This window comes from Porites lutea, chromosome 11 (assembly GCF_958299795.1).
Source record: "Porites lutea chromosome 11, jaPorLute2.1, whole genome shotgun sequence".
NCBI lineage: Eukaryota > Metazoa > Cnidaria > Anthozoa > Scleractinia > Poritidae > Porites > Porites lutea.
The window spans coordinates 19,550,113-19,570,008 of NC_133211.1; the positions used below are offsets into that span (position 1 = coordinate 19,550,113).

Genomic DNA, 19,896 nt, shown 5'->3' on the forward strand with positions numbered 1-19,896 from the left:
AATTCCTTCATCATTACAAGAAATGTGCAAGTCCCACTTGATCCTTTTAAAGGACATATTTTATTGATACAATGCTAACTATTAAAATCCTATTTACAATTAATTCACTAAAAAAACTATTCCGTCAGAACACTATTTACAATTCCTTTCGTTTAAAAAAACACTTAGTTTTGATTAGAAAAAAATCATGTAATTGAAATATATATATATATATATGGTAACTTTATTGATAACAAAGCTAACTATAAAATCCTATTTACGATGTATTTCCCTTAAAAAACTATTCAGTCAAAAGACTCAAAACACTATGTACAATTACCAGGGTTACCCTAGCACTCGCATATTTCTTCTTTTTTCACAAGACGTGTTTACATTACATTAGGCAAGAGTTTTTCTCTCACTCAATAGTTTGGAGAAACTGGTTTTCAGAAGAAAAAAAGAAAATCGTTACCCGCCTCTCGTTTCGCCGTTACGCTGTTACGGGGATTACTAAGAACCGACCGAAACGACATCGTAGTATCGCGCGCAGTGAGAGAGTAGATAGGCCCTTCGATCCTCCTAGATTAGACGGAAAAAGGAAGACTTATCTAGAAATATCAAATGGCGTCTGTTCAAAGAGTAGAGAATAGATGGAACTGCCTCAAGAGTTTTGTCCGAGGTTTCAGCTGAACCCAGAGCATTCAAGGGCGGATTTAGGGGTGGGCCGAAGGGGCCCTGGCCACCCCTTTTTTATGAAATTTTGCAGTATTTTTCATAGAATGAAGTATTTATATAGCTGGCAAGTGAAAAAGGGGTCCGGCCACTCCTTTCTGCATTTTCTGAATCCACCCCTGGTATTTAGAGTCGCTACAAAGTCCCCCAATTTAATTTTCAAAAAATTGTAATAAGCAACGGGTTCACTCTGTTTCTTACCCTATTCCACCTTTTACTGTTCATTGCGAGAAAATACGCAGTCAGGCATTTGCGCATTCATTTTCATATTTAGCGAGATTGCGTGAATCTTGCATTTCTTTCAGTCGATGGTGCAGGACTGAATGGACATTTAAAGATCTATTCATACCAATTGCAAAGAAATAAAACTTGGGACGCGTTGAAGACTAGGCCTGAAGCCTGAAGTAGTTGCTAAACTCAAACATAAAATGTGTTATGAAGCTTAAGCCGGTCTCATAGGTGTTGTTGGCCAAATAACCGTCGTCAGGCTCAGAATATCTAAACCTTATTCTCTTCAAGATTATTGATTGTTATCGATTACTATCGACTGTTTTAGATTTTAGTCAATCGATAGTAATCAATAAATTATTCAGTTTTCTGTGATTTTGATTTCTATAGATTTCTGAGTAAATCGTTAATAATCGGCGGATTAAATCAATTATAAGGATTGATTTCCGATATCGATTTCTATCGATTAAGGGGCCAACCATTTGACTTTTGAGGAGGGGGGTATGGGTTATTTCAGATAAAAATATCCTGCAGACTGATTTCGAGGGAGAAAAAAATCTTTCAAGGAAATACCAGGCGAAAAAAATTTCTAGACTGGAAAAAAAAATTTTTTTAAGGCGTATAGTGCTAAAAAAATCTTACACTTCTGTATGCCTGGAAAAGTTATATCAACAGAGGTTTGGGAAAAAATTTTTTATCCAAATCAAATCACCCATACCCCCCTTCCCCCATCAAAGGTCAAATGGTCGCCCCCTAGCTAAGCCTGGAAGTAAAACAGTTTCTTTCCACAGGGTATGAGCCCCGAGGTTGGTTGGGTTGTCGGTAAGGTTGCGCTGAAGTCTGGCTCCAACTAGAAAATCACTGAGGTTGCTACTACGTCAGACTCTGAGCACGGTCTCTTATTTTCTTCAAAGACTCTGGAGTAGGACGCGCGAGCCCTGAGTTTGGCTAAAAGCGTTTGTAGTATGTACGCGCTCACTCCGTCTAAGAACTCGACAGGTCTAAGAGAAAAGGCCAAGCAAGAACCCAGCAAGCAGTCTACTACTACGTCCATACGCTGTCTACTGCACCGCCCTAATGTTTCCAGTAATGGTTATCCTTCTTTTAAATTACGTACAACCGATTATAACAGAATAATAGTAAAAAAGACTACTGCAAACAGATTTTTCAGATTTTATTGTTTTTGCACTATTTAGATATTGATTACATTGAAATTTTAATTTGTATAAGTACCTTACGGAACAATGTCAGAAATAAAGATAACAACTGAGAAATAGGAATTAAGACGTGCGCAGTGCCCAAAGTAGCTAATGATTTCGGGTTGGTCACTGCCACGTTAAGCTAGTTGGCATAGACAATAATCGTCGTGAAAAGTAATTATACGAAGAGAAAAGGTGCTAAAGTAACGATATTGACGTGCGTTAAACAAAACTAAGAAAACAAAGAACAAAACAACAACAAAAAACAACAACAAAACATGGCTAAAACACTGATGAAACAACGTGAAAAAGGCTGAGGTATACAATATTTCGACTGGCCAATACCAGTCTTCCATGAGTTTTCGTCGATCAGGTTTATTAGGAAAAACCACGAATATACAGAATACCGTAGTGTACTACTGTAAAATAATAAAAGGAAGTTACATACTATGACATGGTAAAGTATGGCTGCTAAGAAAAATAAACCGAAAAAAAGAGAAAGATCACACAATGATTATTCTTTGTCACGTTTGTTCATTCCCAGAGGCTTGATGGTTTGAGGTGCGCCTCACACGTGCTTTCATTAGGATACTGAGAGCGAAAAGCAGCCATGTTGGTTGCCCCGACGACTTGTACGTCATGGATCACGTGGTGGTTTTCGTTCCGCTTACCGCGCCCCGTTTCCCCCTCCATCTTGTTTCTTTACTTTCGGGTTTAACACTGTCATCGTTAGATATCTTCTATAATCTTGACCATCGAGATGACGGAGAAGGATAAAAGTATTTACATGGCCAAGTTAGCGGAGCAGGCAGAACGTTACGAGGGTATGTGTGTTCTGTTAGAATGCAGAGTTGAGCTGAGTTAAGCTAGTTTTTGGATCTCGGGCTTTGCTGTTTAACTGGCCAGTGTCCTACAATTTCATCTGTTTTTATTGTGCATTAATGAAAATTATTTCTCTTGGGAATAGCGAAATCTTCTTGATTAAAGTTAGCCCCCGATTTCGGGGTAGTTTGACATTTGTTGGTATTGCACGGCCAGGTATATATTTCAAAACATTGGATGACATCTTTGTTTACCTCAGTATGCTGTCGCTATGTATAATCCATAGCAATATCTATTACGTGTTTGACGGATGTGAAAGGCCGTGTCTACTGCCTTTTTCAGAAATGGTAAAAGAAATGAAGAAAGTGGTCAATGCCGGAGAACCTCTCACCGTAGAGGAACGCAATTTGTTGTCTGTAGCCTTCAAAAACGTTATTGGTGCAAGAAGAGCTTCTTGGCGCGTTCTGTCAAGTGTAGAAAAAAACCAAGAAGAGTCCCATGACGAAAAATCCCCAAATAAACTACAATCAATCAAAGAATACAGACAAAAAGTTGAAAAGGAATTACGAGAAATTTGCGAGGATATTTTAAAGTTGCTAGAGAAAACACTCGTCCCCATGGCGGTCGATACAGAGTCGAAGGTCTTTTACAATAAAATGTAAGTACAGTACTGTACAGCCCATAGTTAGACTTTTTATTTTAATATTTAACATATTTTGCTACTTTTATTCCGTCATTAAAAACTGTTTTGGTGGAGAAAATAGCAGGCCCCTGACCTGTCGAGAGCCCCTAGGCATTTGTTATTCTTTTTACATCTACCCTTTTGAAAAGTGTTAACTTGCGTTCAAGTACTTTATCAGAACGAGAACGTTGTAGGGTTTACCCGTTGTAGGAATGTTCCGTTTTTTCCTATATATTTTTTCTGTCTGGTTATTGTGCCCAGTATCCAGTGACTAAATGAAATAAGTTAGGGAAAGCTTTCCTTACAACGCCATCCATTAATTATTTAGTGCTTCTTCAAATAGATGTAAAATTTAACACTAAACAGTTTATTTTGTCGATGAAGTATTAGAGCAGCTAAAACGTAATTGTTGATACACTATTTAACTTTGAAAGGCTGCTTCGTTTTGTGATAGAATATCTTTAATTTCTAAGCCTTTGCATGTTGTAGCATTTATAATTTTTCAAATGCTAACATTAGCAGAAATGATTTACCCAAATTTAAAGAGTTTTGTGGGAGACACCATGTTGGATAGGCACCAACATAGTGGCCAGAAATTAACCGAAACACCTGTCGCAGAGTTTTCCTACGAAAGCATGAATTCGTCTCTCAAGGCACTCATAAACATTAAAGCAATACTTTTTCTAATACAATAACCGTTCTGATGGCAAAATCCCCCAAAATAAGTCACTTTTTTAACCTACACATCAGCTCTCTTGGCCCCCATAATATACAGATGTTTCGGTTAATTTCTGGCCACTATGTTAGTGCCTATCCAACATGGTGTCTCCTACAAAGCTCTTTGAATTTGGGTAAATCATTTCTCCTAATATTAACATTTGAAAAATTGCGCTGACCTGAATCTTGGCAAGGGCCTTTACATATCAACCTTCTCTCATTTCCCTGTTTCTCGATTTTATCTATTGAAAAGTTTAGATTTCAATTTTTGTTGGTGTGACAGTGAAAACAAACAATAGGGCCGATGGCATTTGGAAAACTTGCATAATTCAATCAGTAATATCATCTTTTTATTATTCAAAAGTTTTAGTCAATCATTGATTGTACAGGTCTTTCAATATACAAACGCATTAATTATAACCCCCTTTTCGTTAACAGAGGTCAGCTCTAGATCCAAGCATACTACCTTATGCGAAAGTTGCATGTTAATAATTTTGTTTTGGCTGAGGGGCGCCTGAGTTTTACATTAGAGACCTCAAGATTGAGGTTTTTTGGCATTTTGGGGAATCGTGAATTTCAAAAAGTCACATTACCAGGGCCTTGCTGTCAGGTTTGCAGTTTGAGGTTCATGTTTGTAGGTCTAGACCACGCTCCAGAAAAAAGTGATTTACTGCAAGGTTTTCTGCACCCTAAAACATCACAATCCTACATTTGAGAAGAAACTCTTCTAATTTATAAGACAATTTCTCAGCCTAAATAGGAGTAAGTGGATGAATGAAAGCAAACATGGCAGCCACGAGCTACCACCTGTGAATCTTACAGTACCGCTCAAAAGTAGGTAGACACTCAAAACTCGAGACTCGATCCTCACATCTCGAAGCTCGAACGCTTCGAGTTTCGAGATGCGAGGATCGAGTCTCAAGTTTCGAGGATCCAAGAAGCTAGGTTTTCCGAAAGAACAATGTTGTACAGTCACGTAGCCATTCAGATATTCGCACCGTCGATCAGTGCTTGCTGTGCGGTGTTCTGTAACTGTTTGAATTGTCGGGGTTCGGCAAGCTTTCATTAAGTGTAAAACGATGTTTTCATTTTCGAAGATTTATCCTGCATGTACAGTGTATGTAGCCTTTGCTTGCCATGTTCTGAGATTTTCGCAGATGAGCAGTGCCGCTCGGCAATTCATTCTGTGAATTAAGGTTGTCATGGTTTTATGCAAATCTTGATGAAGATTACAACATTTGAGTTGTTAAATTTGCTTGTTTGGCAAGCTTTAACTTCTTTTGTGTAAAGGCGGCTTAGGACATGTAGCCTTTCACTTGATAATTTGAAAACTTGGCAATTCCGGGGCTTGTCGCGCATTTGGTGTATGTAATAATGTTCATAAAGCCATGAGAAACTACGTTTGTTCTAGAAAGCGATTTTTCACGTGCCCGTTTAGTCGATACCATGGCTTGTCACACTGTTACTGTTTGTAAATAGGCAAATCTACGATTAGTCACACAATAATTTCACGGAAAACTTTATTTGTAACAAAAAGCGACTTTTTCACGAGCATTTGAGTTATTAAATTTTTCATTAGTCAATTTCACATAATAATTAGGTTACATAAATTATTTATGTAACCTTTCATTCGCCATGTTCATTCGAAAACACGGCTCAGCGACTCCGTGAATTATAAAACTGGCTTTTATGCAAATCTAGCTGATGTCACCGGAAACTTTGTTTGCTGAGGCGAGATTTTAACACATGATCATTTGAATATTGAAAAAAAGGTCCAAACTCGTTTTGTTCAAATGACAGAAAGTGACAAGGAATGCACGAGCACAGGCACTCTGCAAAAAATTGGAAAAGTAGTTGTCACGTGATTCGGAGTTTGACAGACAGACAGACCTCCTGGTATCGATTTGTGAGATAGATAAGATCTAGTTTTCAGATCGAAGCGTGTGAAGCTGTGATCTTGTTTTGGAACGACTAAAGAAGATTTATGGTTGAAAAATTTGGTTTGAGTACATTTATCTACAGAGTCGGTTAGTTATTGTTCGCTTTCAAACAGAGGCTCTTTTTACCACTAGACTGACGTAAGAACGATGGAAAGTCAAAAAGAATTACGGCTGTATGCTGTGCACGAGTGATGTTAATATGGTGGTTTCTAGTACGGGGTTGTTTCTTTGTTGTTTACTTTTTGAAAGCTATTACATATATGTATCTTGCCTGCCTTCACTTCTAAAAAGCAAGTTTCAAAAGGACTATTAGCAAGAGACCAGAAGCAAACATTTTCGCCTTCAAAACGTGAGCTTCGCTTATGCAAAAGTGAACAAGTCTCACCCAATGCACGGAGCTGTGATTTTTAGAATGAAAGGTAAGTGTACACTTTTAGAGGGAGCGCTTTCTCGACTCGAAATTTAAAACTCGATCCTCGATCCTCGAAACTCCAGACTCAATCCTCTAGATGCAAGACTCTATCCTCGAAAGTTTCGAGAATCGAGTCTCACGTCTCTCAATTTACTTTTGAGTGGTACTGTAAGTCCCAAATGTGGGCAGACAGGTGACGTGAAACCGCTAACCACAAACCGCAGTCTGTCGTATGCAGTAAAATGACCAACGTGGATCTTAAGGTCTCTATTCACTCACGTATCCTTATGAGGGAACCCTTGGTATAAGCTTCTCACGCTCATGAGCATTAACTTGCACTGTTATTCTATCAATTCTCAATGTCTTTATGTGTATTTGCGCTACTAGTATCTTTTTCATGAGCAGTGGGGTGGTTTAAATTTCCATATAAATATAGAATAAATAATGATTATTTTTAGCTTGCCCAGGGTTTGAACTTGCTTACGTGTGACCCGTTATATCAGATGAGACTCTGAATATTAGTCCACTGGTATATTTTAAGTCTGTCAAAAAGGAAAATTGGGTTTTACGCAAAAAAAAAGGACCAAAAAAAAAAGAAAAAAAAGGTTTTTCTTGTGAGACTGACCTGCCTCAATTAGTTTGCTACCTGCAGGTCAGTGGGATTGATTGTGAATAGTTTATTATATATAAATTAAGTTTGTGGTAGGTGGGCCTTGAAAGTGTAATGTGGTCCATTAAAAGTCCTTGATATGTCCTTAAAAAATAATTATTGCAAATTTTTGTATGAACCCTGTGGTAGGATTTTGGTGGTCAGGGTGATCATTCATTTAGTTCGCTAATGGTGTGAGGTGCCAAGTATCCCACATAAAATTCAAAATTCATGTATGTGCTGGCACTGATGATGGTTTTAACTTTGCAGGAAAGGCGATTACCAAAGATATATGGCTGAATTTAGTACAGACAAAGAAAAAAAAGAGGCTGCAGAGAAGGCACTTGTGGCATACAAGGACGCCACTGATTTAGCAAAAGATTTAGAAGCCACTCATGCTATCCGTCTGGGTTTGGCCCTCAATTTTTCAGTCTTCTATTACGAGATCCTTAACTCACCACCACAGGCCTGTAAATTGGCCAAACAAGCTTTTGATGAGGCTATTGCCAACCTTGATTCACTTAATGAAGATTCTTACAAAGACAGCACACTGATTATGCAGCTTCTTAGAGATAACTTGACACTTTGGACTTCAGATACACAAGGGGAAGGTGAGTTGCAACACTGCTGCAATCCTAGCCTGCAAATACAGCTGTCTCTCTTTGCTCCCCGTTGCTAGGGACATTCAGAGGAAGGATGTCTGCGCCGCGACGACAAATTCCATATTGATGATGTAAAATTTGTCTGGAATCTGGTCACAAGCTCTGATTGGTAAACGTAGTTTTGTTGTGTATTGTTTTTGAATGACAGACAAAAGACAGAAGGCCACAAAGGTCAAACGTAAATGCAATGAATCTACTACAAAACAGTCAATATTTGTGAAATATATTCTTCTTTAGAAGAAGCATTTGAGTTTTGCTGGAGCTTTTTCTAGAAGAACACAAAACTTACATGTACCATAATCAACCAGGAGAATTATCAAGTCAAACAAATTTACCTTTGGCACCCCATGACTACAGGGTTAATAGTGTAAACATTGAGTTAGTCATCAGTATGGAATTTTTGTCACTGACTTGCAGAGGTCTTTTCTGCAAAACTTCTCTAGTGGATAGGTGTAAGGAGAGACAGCTGTATTCGCAGGTTACTGTAACCCTTTCCTTTCATCAGTTTGCATTTCCTCGATTTTGTCCATTATTTCTTATGATTGTCAATGATTTGAATATATTTTAAGTTTGTGAAATTTTAAAAATCTTTTTGAGAAATAAGATGCTGCTCATTGTAGGCAGAATTCAGCTAGCCCACGAATAGTGGTAGCTGCTCATTTTAGGCTGTTTTAAGTACCAGCCAAATTGTGGCTCACGAATAAAATGCATGGGAAACTTATTTAATCAGGGTTCTTACAGGTCATGGAAAACCTGGAAAGTCATGGAATTAAAGAATTTCATTTTCCAGGCCTGAATGTGATTGTTGGTCCGTGAGAGTCATGGAAAATTAAAGTTTTGTTTTTTAGTTTAGTTACTGCAAGTGACATAGCAAGGACAATGCAAGATAGAGAGGAGTAATTAAACATCACAAACAGCATGTTGATGGACATCAGAGTTTGTGTCTGTTGAACTGTTTAAGGTTAAAAAATACCCCCAAACAAGGGAAATTTTGAAAATTTGTGAAAGTGACAACTAAACATAAGGTCTTGGAAAACTTGAAAAGGTCATGGAAAAAGTCATGGAAAGTCACAGAATTTGAAGAGCACAAAAGAGTACGAACCCTGTTAATTTATGCTATTCATGTTCAGGCAAGTATTGTTAATGACATCACGACACCATAAGGAGGCGTGTTGATGTCCATTTTATTTGACAGTTTAGCAAGCCCATTGTACTTTGAACATAAACTTACCATTGTAAAATTGGATCTTGAGCAATAAGGTTGTCCTAAGTATGTTCTCAAACACAAATATTCAAGTAGATTCGACTCTTAAACTTCAGTTAACTGTGGACAAAGCATAATTTTTAATTTGTAGGTTGTAATGTATGATATTCGTAGCCCGGGTCTTTGGTGGGAAAATAAAGTTGGGCATGAATGCAGGTATAAGGGTAATTATGCACGTTCTATTTCCTGCCGCTTAAATTCCAGTTAACTGATTCTTGGTGCACAAATTGTGCATAGTCATGAGGGTGCAACTAAACTTATTCTATAAAACTTAACACACACAATTTTGACATGAACAGTCTTTATTTTTACCTTCACTACATTACAACGATAAAAAAGTCAATTGTCCTCTTCGTTCTCCTCTGTACTACCAAACCAATCCTACACAAATTCGAGAAAAAAAACTCTTTATTTCAACTTTCATCACATTACAACAATAAAAAATCAATCATCATCATCATCTTCGCCCATGGAGTACTAAGGTTTGACTCGAAATTTCTTATGCTTAGTTCATTTCTTCTGTTTGCCATGAATACCATTTACATCATCCAAATAATTTACAAATTTGAATCTGACATCTTTTGCTTTTCGTGGCTTGTGGTGGGGTTTCTACTGTAGGAGGAGGGGTCAAGAAAGTAGGATTTAAGAGTGGTTGTGGAGTTGAGCTTACTTTCTCAGGTTTTTGTAAGATAGCCACCTGCTTTAAATCAGGGGTTTCAAAGAAGGGTTTAGGAGAGTGGAGAATATAGCCATTGCTGTTGAAGAATCTTGCATGCTTGATGTTAAGTCGGGAACAGTGCTGATTATTTCTTCCGGTTGTGTTCTGGTAATTAATTCAACTCACAGTATCGCTTAGATTGTCATCTTCTGAAGATCGTTTGGAGAAAGCACCTCATCCATGTTACCCTGTATCTCTTGCATAGCTGGAACAAGTGAGACAGTTGAAAGATTTTGCTGCTTTAGATATTTTAGAAGCTCTTGAAGATTTTTCTTGAAATCCTGCGTGCTTAAATGCACATGAAAGAACTCAGCTTGCACAAAATAATATAAAATGAAATGAAGCAAATCGAAAAGTGGTAAAACAGTCAGGATATTTCAGTTCGATGGAAAGTAAGTGATTGGGTAGGTGATTTGCATACGGATTTTCCCTATCTTGTCCATGTCAAAAGTTGAAAAACCGTGAAAAGATCTATTTTCACGGGAACTGTACTGCCGTGTTGGTGTTTTTTTTGTAAATCCAGTGGCCGAAATAATGCTTAGTATGCTTTTCAATTCCCTTTTAAAAATAACACCACATAATAAGCAAAAAAGAAGACGAAGAAAAGAAAGAACAAAGTAGGGACCTTCATGACGATATTCGCGGTGGGTTACCCTTCCAGTTCCTAACCCTACCAGACAGGGCTTAAGTTGAGTGGCACTACTAAAAAACCGAGTTTTTGAGAGGGTTATTGCGAGATACGTATGTCTAGTTTATGTTGCGATGCTGTACATGAATTATCCTCAGTGTGTAGATTGTGCATTTCAGCAAGTTTTGTAAGGGTGTGTACTGTTGTTAGTTATGTTGCTGGAGGTGTGGAGTTAACTGTACATAAGGAAAGTGTTGTAGAGGAAATGAAGGAAGTGGAGCTGAGATCTTGTTGTGCGCAATTTAACTGAATTTTAGGAGTCGAATCTACTTTAATATTAAATTTGTGTTTGAAAACATACTTAGGACAACCTTATCGCTCAAGCTCCAATTTTAAAATGGTAAGTTTATGTCCAAAGCACAATGGGCTTGCTAAACTGTCAAATGGACATCAACACGCCTCCTTATGGTGTTGTGAAATCATTACCAATACTTGCCTGAATATGTTTAGCATAAATTAAACAAGTTTCCGGCGCATTTTATTTATGAGCCACAAAATGAGCGGCTACTACTACCCCTGGGGTCATACCCTCCCTATATTTTATTTAAGTCTATTGTGGGAACCAGAGCAGAAGATTAGCCAGAAGAGTGGGTTTGATGTTCTTCCCATTTCACCACTTAAAATCCTTAGGAAATTGCCCCTACACACTCAAATTGAAAGCAATTTGATTGCATCAAAATATAACCTGCTTACACTGGCCTTTCAAATGGGAAAATGCCATAATAAAGGAGCTATGAAAAAGTCCTGTTCAAACGTTTTTTATTTTTAACTTTCAGAGCCGGAAAACAGTACAAATGTTGAAGATCTTGAAGTTGAAGAAGACAAGTAAAGACACAATTCTTAAAGGTTTTATGACAAAAATAATCTAGACGTTCGTCCTTCTGCCAGAACAGCCATTGCCACAATAATTATTGTAAAGCTTGTTATGTTGATTTAGCGTAATGCCAAAAGACTTCTTTATTATTGCTGTTTCCCTTTGTCAGTCTAACAAACAGTGGAAGGAATTATTCATGTTTTTCCCTTGACTTGCAAGGTTATAAATTAATTATTGTATTACGAGACCAAAGTGGTTGTTGTAAACCAAGTGGTACTGTTTAAAGGGGCAACGTCACGCTATTTTCCATCTTTTTATAGGCTAAAACTTGTCTTTGGATCAACTGAATTTCTTAATGATGTTCTAGTTTTGTTATTTAAGACTATATTAATTTTTGACATTCAAACTGTTTTCCATCAATTGTTGCAACAGATGGCAAGGATGGATATGGACTGAAACTTGAATTTAAGTGCTATGCCTACAAAAATCACCGTAAAAATTATTACAGTTAGTGCTCCCTGATGAAAGTTGTTTGATATCTTTTTTTAAACTCTGCCGGAGCATTTTGTATACGGGTACTAAAGACACTACATGTAAGTCATAACTTTAGCCTAGAACTGACCTAAAACAGCAATATCTTCGTGACATAGCCCCTTAACCCTTTAAGCCCTGAGAGTGATCAGTATCAAAATTCTCCTTTTAATATCAGTGCTTTATAAAACAGATTGGTGATGAGAGTTAAGGAGATGATCACACAAGATATAATAGGTTGACACTTTAATAACTTCTCGTCACTACTTTTATAAGAAACGTATAGGGACACCAAATGGGAGTCTGAATTTTGATATTAGGGTTTAGAGGGTTAAAAACGGAAGAAACTCAGTGCACTGACAAGTCAGATGCAATTTTATACGGATCGGTTGTCCCGAAACGTGTTGAAACAGTATTAATAAAGAAATTATGTACGTATAGAATCATGATTTGTCTAATTTGTTATTGTTGTTATTGTTGTATTTTAACGCAAAGTTGATGTTGTGATTTTGTACCTTTTTATCCCGTTCAGACTAGTTTCTTGTATTTGGTTCTGGCCTCCCCTCTCTCTCCCGTTCAATTCGTTCAAATATCATTAACGTTGTTTTCGTGAAAAACATTTTTGCAGCAAAAGCTTGCCCTGAGATCAAATAGCCAGTGCAAGCTACTTCTCACACTTCGCTCCACCTTTGGCCAATTCAAAGCTCAAATGATGTGAGGTGACCTTTCTTGTATAGCTTGGTGGTTGCTAGAGGGCTCCTCTACCCCCGGGGGGGGGGGGGGTACTTGGGTTACGCTGGCCTCTTAGAGCCCCCACCCCATTATAGTCTATTTTGTGGCCAATAATAGACCCCATCTTAGTCACTTGTGGGAAAATAAGTAATTTTAGCGATCCCAACTTAGTCACTTTCTGATTTTACGAACTTATCCATCTTTTAGATTGAATGAAGAACAATTTACTTTTCATCTACAGTACAAACATTCTGGTACGTTTGCTAACCGTAAATATGAAGAACTTTCTTACCCCCAAAAATCCGAAAATGTGCGACCCCACCCTGGTAACTGTACGGAAAATGCAACGCCATTATAGTCAATCCAGTCGTGAAAATGCGACACCATCCAGCGGCACATCCCCATTTGCCTCTTGTAAGGAAGTACCGCCCCCCCCCCCCTCCCCCTCCGAGTCCTCTACATCCTTTTTATACCTGATTGTCGTCAAACTCAGTTCTTTCTGTGGTTGTTTGCCATTTACAAAATGTTTCTGGAAAATCCGGTTGGAAAGTAAATGAAACACACCTTTTTGGGGTCTTTCCAGCGGAAACTTTCAGGGAGCAACGGAACACCAGAAAGAGTCGTACTGTTTTTCCGGATGGAATGTTCCAAACGGTAATTCGTGTCCCATTTTGTCAAGGCCATACCAGTTTCAGGCTTTTGCGACCTATTTCGTTGAATGGAACTGATTTGTACAAATGGTAAACGCGATTTGGGACGAAACTTACCAGTCCTAATTTTTGTTTACCATTTGCCCAAACCGTGAACCAACCGGTTTGCTCATGTAAATAGCAGAACGCAATTCTTTCCAGCTTTTCCCTTCTCTTCCTTATCGTAAATTTAGCTCGTCACAGTAAACACCCGCCAATTTTGAAGTCTGGCCGAAGAAGTTCTTTTATTTTGGGGTACTTATTGGCAATTTAAGGTAATTCCCTTGAAACTGATGTACTATCCAGATTTTCTACAAACTTGTTACAGAAGTCAGCCATTTATAGGACATTAAAAAACTGCACTAAAAAGATGCGGTCACCGTACTTGTTTTTTCGACCTGTGTGCCTGAGTGTTTTTTTCCCTAGTTGCGCGCAGTGTTCGAAACTAAATGCGGAAATTCGCGTCATTCATATTTTAAAAAAAATACAACTTTTACTATCCAGATTTTTTTCTCCGTAATACTGTATATATTTTTGTGTGGCCATAACGAGTAAAATTGGGATCACCGTTCTCGTTTCAAAGCAAAACGACAACAAAAAGATAATTTTGGCTTCAAATGATCATTTTGCGCGAGAGGACTGAGGCGAGTTTCAAGACAATCATCCTTTTTAGCCAGGTAGAATTATCAAAATGGCTATTAAAAGCATTTGGACTTCAAAAGGGGCCATAATTACCTCTTTTTAGGCGGCTGGTGAAAATCAAAACCACCTTTGAAGTCGCAATGTTATGCACACCAGGTGATAATAATAATAATAATAATAATAATAATAATAATAATAATAATAATAATTTAATCACTTATATTGCGTAGGTATTCATAAAAATGATCAAATGCGCATTACAAACTACAAACCTATTTACAATAAGCAAAACAATAAAAATATATACACTTCCGCCTTAAAAATCTAAAATATCGATGTGTAACAATTAAAATTCATTCAACCATAAGCAAACTTAAAAAGATACGTCTTAAGATTGCTCTTAAAAGTATGCAAGCTTGGAATATCGCGAAGCTCACGCGGAAGAGCATACCATAACTTGGGCGCAGCCACCTTGAATTACCTATCGCCTAGTGTGATCTTAGTTCTAAATGTTGACGATGCTAGCAAAATCCAACCTGACGATCTGAGGTTATATGTGCCTTGCGATTTCAAAGAAACTAAGTTCTGAATGTATGTAGGGGCTATACGTGGATAGCCTTAAATGCAAATAACAAAATCTTAAAATGAATGCGCTGCTTTAACGGAAGCCAATGTAGCTCATACATCAGTGGTGTAATATGGCTGAAGCGCGGAGCGCAGCAAACAAGCCTTGCTGCAGTGTGTAAAACACGCTGAACCTTGTTAAGCTGCGAGGCAGGTAGACAATACAAAAGGCTATTGCAGTAGTCAACGCGAGAAATACGCCTTATAGGTATGTGCCGCCGGGTAACGAGTATAGCTTTCGCCTTTTATGGTCTGAAATAGGGCATGGTTTCCGAGGTAACTACAATAGGGTGTTAACACATTTTCGCCTGAAACGCTGTTTAGTGTCGAATAATACTAAATGATGATAATTAAAAACCGGGGTAAAAATTGCACCACAACATATTATGACATACCATGGATACACACTCGCCTAAAGGCTCATGTGTATACTATAAGAAAAATCAAGTCACTCGAGCTCGTGGAATATTTACGGTATACCACTCGAAAGCATTGCATAACTAGTATTTAATTCCACATGAAACTCCATGCGTTAAGGACCTAATAAATTCCCTTGTTTTGCACTGCACATCACCAGGATCCGTGGAATCAGACTGAGTTTTGCTCCTTGGTACCAAGCAACAGCTAGCTAAGGTTGACATTAATAGTATTACAACTAACTGTTGGTGGGTCTGTTGTGAACACAAAGCCGGTTGTCAGGAATTTAGGTTCCTGGTTTGATTCTCAGCTTAGTATGTCTACTCATATTAGCAAGCTCTGTAGCTCAGCCTTCTTTCATCTACATAACATCACTCGTATTCGCAAGTTCCTAAGCCCCGTGGAAACTAAGTCCTTGGTGCATGCATTCGTTAATAAACCGGAGTACCCCCCTCCCCCCAACCCCCGGCCAACGTGTCAGGTCGAATCCAGATTAAATGTGGAATCGGCACAACAAAGCCATTTTATTACCGACGGGACTGTGTTCGAAGCTATATGATCATAGAAGTTTATAATTTTGTAAACAACATCATGAACAATGTCCCAAGAAAACAGTCCCCTGCTCTGATCACGAGGTTGTCCTCATCCCCACCCCCAAGAACTATATATAGATTCCTAAAGTGTGACGTCATAACAAAATTAAATTTGTGTGATTTTGGGATTTGACAGAATATTTCAAAAGAACAACATCCAAAAGGCCTACTTGCTAAAAACTAGCATTTCGCAGTAAATTGTCCCTGAGTTATTAGCCCAGTTATCCTCTGATGACTGCACACAAATCCTTCTAAATTTATACCTTTGTTCATAACGTTGATTTAGAAGAGTTTCATTTTTATGGAATCATCTCTGTAGCGAGGAGGATAGCTGGGCTAGTATTTCAGAGACAATTTGCCCAGAAATGCTGGTTTTTGGTAACTAGGCCTTTTGGATGTTGTCCGTTCAGAATATCCCGACAAATCCCATATTTTCATCAATTTAATTTTTATGACGTCATCACTTTAAAACTCTATACGCCACTTGCACATCTCTCATAATACATTGTTTTCAATTTCTCTTGGGACGGCTGTAATACCCAGGAGAAATGAAAAACAAAGTTTATGCAAAAGTTTGGGGGGCAAATGGGAGATGTGCAAGTGGCGTATACCGACCGTCGATATTGACGTGGGCCACCGTTTGAAATTCAAAGTCAAAGCACTGAGGTTTTTCGGTCTTGAGCTAGCTCCCTACCGCTTTTCGCCGGGTTTTAAGAACCACTTTCCAGACAGTAGACGCAACCAGATAAAAAATTAGTTTATTTTTATTGTTTTTAGAATGAATTAAGAAGTACCACTGATTTTTCTGCAGGCGGGGAATAACAGTTCATACACAAATCTGTATCATTAACAGTGTGTGTAGTTAAACAAATTGACGTTAACTCGATCTATACGTTTGGCATCCGTCTTGTTATGATAAATCAAGTTAGCCACACTGAATGCAAAAAAGGACTCTCAACAAAGTTTGTCCACTTCAAACAATTTTTTTTTAAATTTCAAAGCAGTTCTTGTTTTTTTGCGCCAGGTCAGTTACCTCCAGTTATCGTATAAACTACAGTCTAAACTGTTTACAATTCGTGTATTAAACTGCTTATATTGTTTCTTATTCATTTACTTTATAAAAGGGGTCACGCATCGCCCTCATAAGTCATCATCACCACCTGAAAGGAAAAGCAGATTTTATTTACTAGTGTTAAAGCAACCGTCATTTTTTGTTTCACTTTTTCACAGGTATGTGACATTCCAAGTTCTTGTTAGCTTCCAGACCCCTTCCCAGTCCTTACCGCTAGTTACCGTCTTTATTCGATTAACCGCCCTGGGCGCTTATTAAATTTTTGGACCTTAAGAGTGGGCGCTTATTCGAGGTGGGCGCTAATTCGAGGTTGGGTGCTTATTCGAATAAATACGATAATAGAGAGATTTAAAAGATAAAAGGCTATAACATGGCCGCGCGGAGATACGAAATTTCTCTTCCAGTGTTGAAAAATATTTCACGAGTGAGCTGAGCGAACGAGTGAAATATTTTTTGAACACGAGAAGAGAAATTTCGTATCTCCAAGCGACCATGTAATATTGTATTTATTATATAAACACCAATGAACTACCAAACCATTTCACTTTAATAGTTTTTTGGCGTGAAAGGCGCGATTTATTATGTAGCCATAGCAACGGTGATATTTTTACACATGTGAAGATAACATGTTATTTTCACATGTGAAGATATCAAGTTTTCGCGAGAAATTCATTGGTGTTTATATAATAATCACATTTATGCCAAACTGCAAACGCGAATTTGTACCACGTGACCAAGTTTTCCCCTTAATTGTCTTTACTGTTTATTACTTCTACACAAAAATAAGTAGTTTCACGCCAGTTGTATCCATAAGAATTGTTCTGGATAGTTTTTATCTGCTTATTTTCTATTCTGAGAAATTCTCAACTTGTATCTGACGTTTGCCGTAAACATGACTCTTAATCTCTCTAATTACTTGATAAAACGCCGCCCTTGAATAAACGCCGCTCCCAATGAGAAGAGGCGTTTATTTCAGGGAGTCAATATGAGAAAACACTCGGTACAACTTGGTAATACTATACACCATCCAGGTAATCAAGATCCCATCTCGGCCAAAAAAGCGAGAAATTAGAAAAGTTTGATGTTTCTGTTTTACATAATATTTAGAAATGTTTGACCGTTACTGTTGTCAGTCAGGAGCAGTGAGTTAAGAAATGCGATTTTGAAATGAACACAGTCCTTGACTAAACGCTCAGAATTGTAGAGTTTAAAGGGAAAACCGGAAAGCCGTTAATGATAATTACGCCTCACAATATCGATTTCGTATCCCATCTCTGCAAGAAACCTCAAAAGCTGACGAAAGCCTCGACATACTTGTTTTACTGGCCACTTCATGAGAAAACAAACGAAAGGTAATCGCCAACTTCCAGAAGTCTACGACTGTGACACAAATCAATATGACTTTTATAAAGTACTTATGAGCTACTACATAAAGTGCGTATTCCTTTCCCAAATTCACGAACATACCTTCTTCCTGCATTTCTGAAGTCCAAAGCGTTAAATTATCTCTCAAAAGCTGCATAATTAGGGTGCTTTCCTTGTACTGTGTCTCATTGCTAGAGGCGTCTAGCTCGCTGACCGCGTCATCAAAAGCTCTCTTGGCCAACCGACATGCTTCATCTGGGCTCTCTAGGATCTCATAATAGAACACGGAAAAGTTAAGGGCCAGACCAAGGCGAATAGGATGAGTGGTAGCGAGACCAGTGGCCACAGCCTCGGCATCTTTGTAAGCCTTAAGAGCTTTATCAGCCGGCTCTTTCCTAGCCGCATCGCCTTGATTTATCTCGGTAATGTAGCGGTAGTAATCGCCCTTCCTGCAAAAAATAAAATAAAGTAAAACAAAATCAATGCAAGGCTAAGTTTCTACTACCCTGCGAGCAGAGGCTACATTTTCGCGGTATGAGCAGGCGTGCGAAAAGTACGCCAGCTCATACCGCGAAAATGTAGCCTCTGCTCGCAGGGTAAGTTTCTACTGAACTTCAGGAAAATTAAGGTTAAATATCAGGTCCAAAACATTCCCTTTTTACTTATTCGTCCATATAAGCTGCTTTTTCAATCTCACCTGTGCTAGAGAGACGTTGGGCGGTAACTTTGAGAGAAAGAGAAAAAAAAACAAGCCTTTTTTATTGCCCTCAGCCCCTCTAAACCCCACATCTCTGAAACAAGGAATCACACCATAACTACAAGCCACTTGCTACTGTTATTTTCAGATCGCTTTTCCCGCAAATTTTATAGACTACATAAAAACTATACTAGCTATTTGCAAGAGACCACAGACAAGTAAGCAAAACTAAAACTAAGATTTATCACTGACACTGCTTACATTTTGTAAAAGAATACTTTTGACTCGTCCGTCTCAGCGCTTGGGATCAAGTACTTATCTAAAAGGCCCAGAATACCATCAGATATTTCATGGATTTCCTTCTCTATCTTTTCTTTGTACCCTTTGACCATATCACTTTGCTTGGCGTTATCCGAATACTTTTGCTCCAGGCCGGCGAATATTCTCCACGCAGCCCTTCTCGCACCTATGACGTTTTTGTAGGCCACCGACAACATATTGCGCTCTTCTGTCTCTAGCACTTGAGACATAACTACTATGCTTTTCATGGCTTCCATCATATCTGGAAAAAAAGACGACGCTATCTTTAAGTTCAAGAACCAGAAGAAGTAATCTTATACAGGGCGATGGCCGGGATATGCGAATTTCACTTCAGCTATTTTAGAGGTTGAAATTAAACGGAAGTCTAATTTCTCGGACGTCCGCGCATTTAATGTTTGGAACGTCATCAAGTGCACGCGTGACTGCCTAAAAGCAAACAATGCAGAATATTCTGGTAAAAAATAAAGCACAAACAGAGGTGATAAAATTGTGCGCTTTCGCATTTTTATAAACTTGACGTTTCGTATGCTACTCAACGTACATTTTCAAAAGTGATATAAAGTGACTCTTGAAGGTAATGACGAGACTATATATTCAAAAATTAACAAGGGGTCTGGAAAAGAGATTAAGAATTTTTAACAGTAATGAATACAAAAGGCAACAGCTAATAAAGCATCAGCTTTCCACTGCTGATTTTGACATTAAAA

The 19,896-nt window shown here is 38.2% G+C and overlaps 2 protein-coding genes across 2 annotated transcripts in view; one reads left to right on the top strand and one right to left on the bottom strand.

Annotated features, from left to right (window-relative positions):
* Window positions 1-2,795: 2,795 nt before the first annotated feature.
* LOC140952961 (14-3-3 protein epsilon-like) lies at window positions 2,796-12,480 on the top strand. Its single transcript, XM_073402426.1, has 4 exons — window positions 2,796-2,962; window positions 3,303-3,618; window positions 7,631-7,971; window positions 11,469-12,480. Exons 1-4 carry the CDS (start codon window positions 2,899-2,901, stop codon window positions 11,519-11,521), a joined length of 774 nt encoding a protein of 257 aa, XP_073258527.1. The 5' UTR covers window positions 2,796-2,898; the 3' UTR covers window positions 11,522-12,480.
* Window positions 12,481-16,480: 4,000 nt separating this feature from the next.
* Window positions 16,481-19,896, bottom strand: part of LOC140952962 (14-3-3 protein zeta-like) — a 4,767-nt gene continuing 1,351 nt past the window's right edge. Inside the window, exons 2-4 of the mRNA XM_073402427.1 lie at window positions 19,130-19,430; window positions 18,274-18,620; window positions 16,481-16,894 (exon numbers count right to left, since the gene is read on the bottom strand). Coding sequence (XP_073258528.1) covers window positions 16,875-16,894; window positions 18,274-18,620; window positions 19,130-19,430 — 668 coding nt within the window. The 3' untranslated portion in view covers window positions 16,481-16,874. The remainder of the gene's footprint in view (window positions 16,895-18,273; window positions 18,621-19,129; window positions 19,431-19,896) is intronic.

Bases quoted from the DNA above. Each gene is read 5' to 3' on its own strand.
- LOC140952961 (XM_073402426.1), top strand. From the start codon at position 2,899: ATGACGGAGAAGGATAAAAGTATTTACATGGCCAAGTTAGCGGAGCAG. The intron at 3,619-7,630 runs GTAAGTACAGTA...TTAACTTTGCAG, and splicing joins AAGGTCTTTTACAATAAAAT to GAAAGGCGATTACCAAAGAT. The intron at 7,972-11,468 runs GTGAGTTGCAAC...TTTAACTTTCAG, and splicing joins TTCAGATACACAAGGGGAAG to AGCCGGAAAACAGTACAAAT.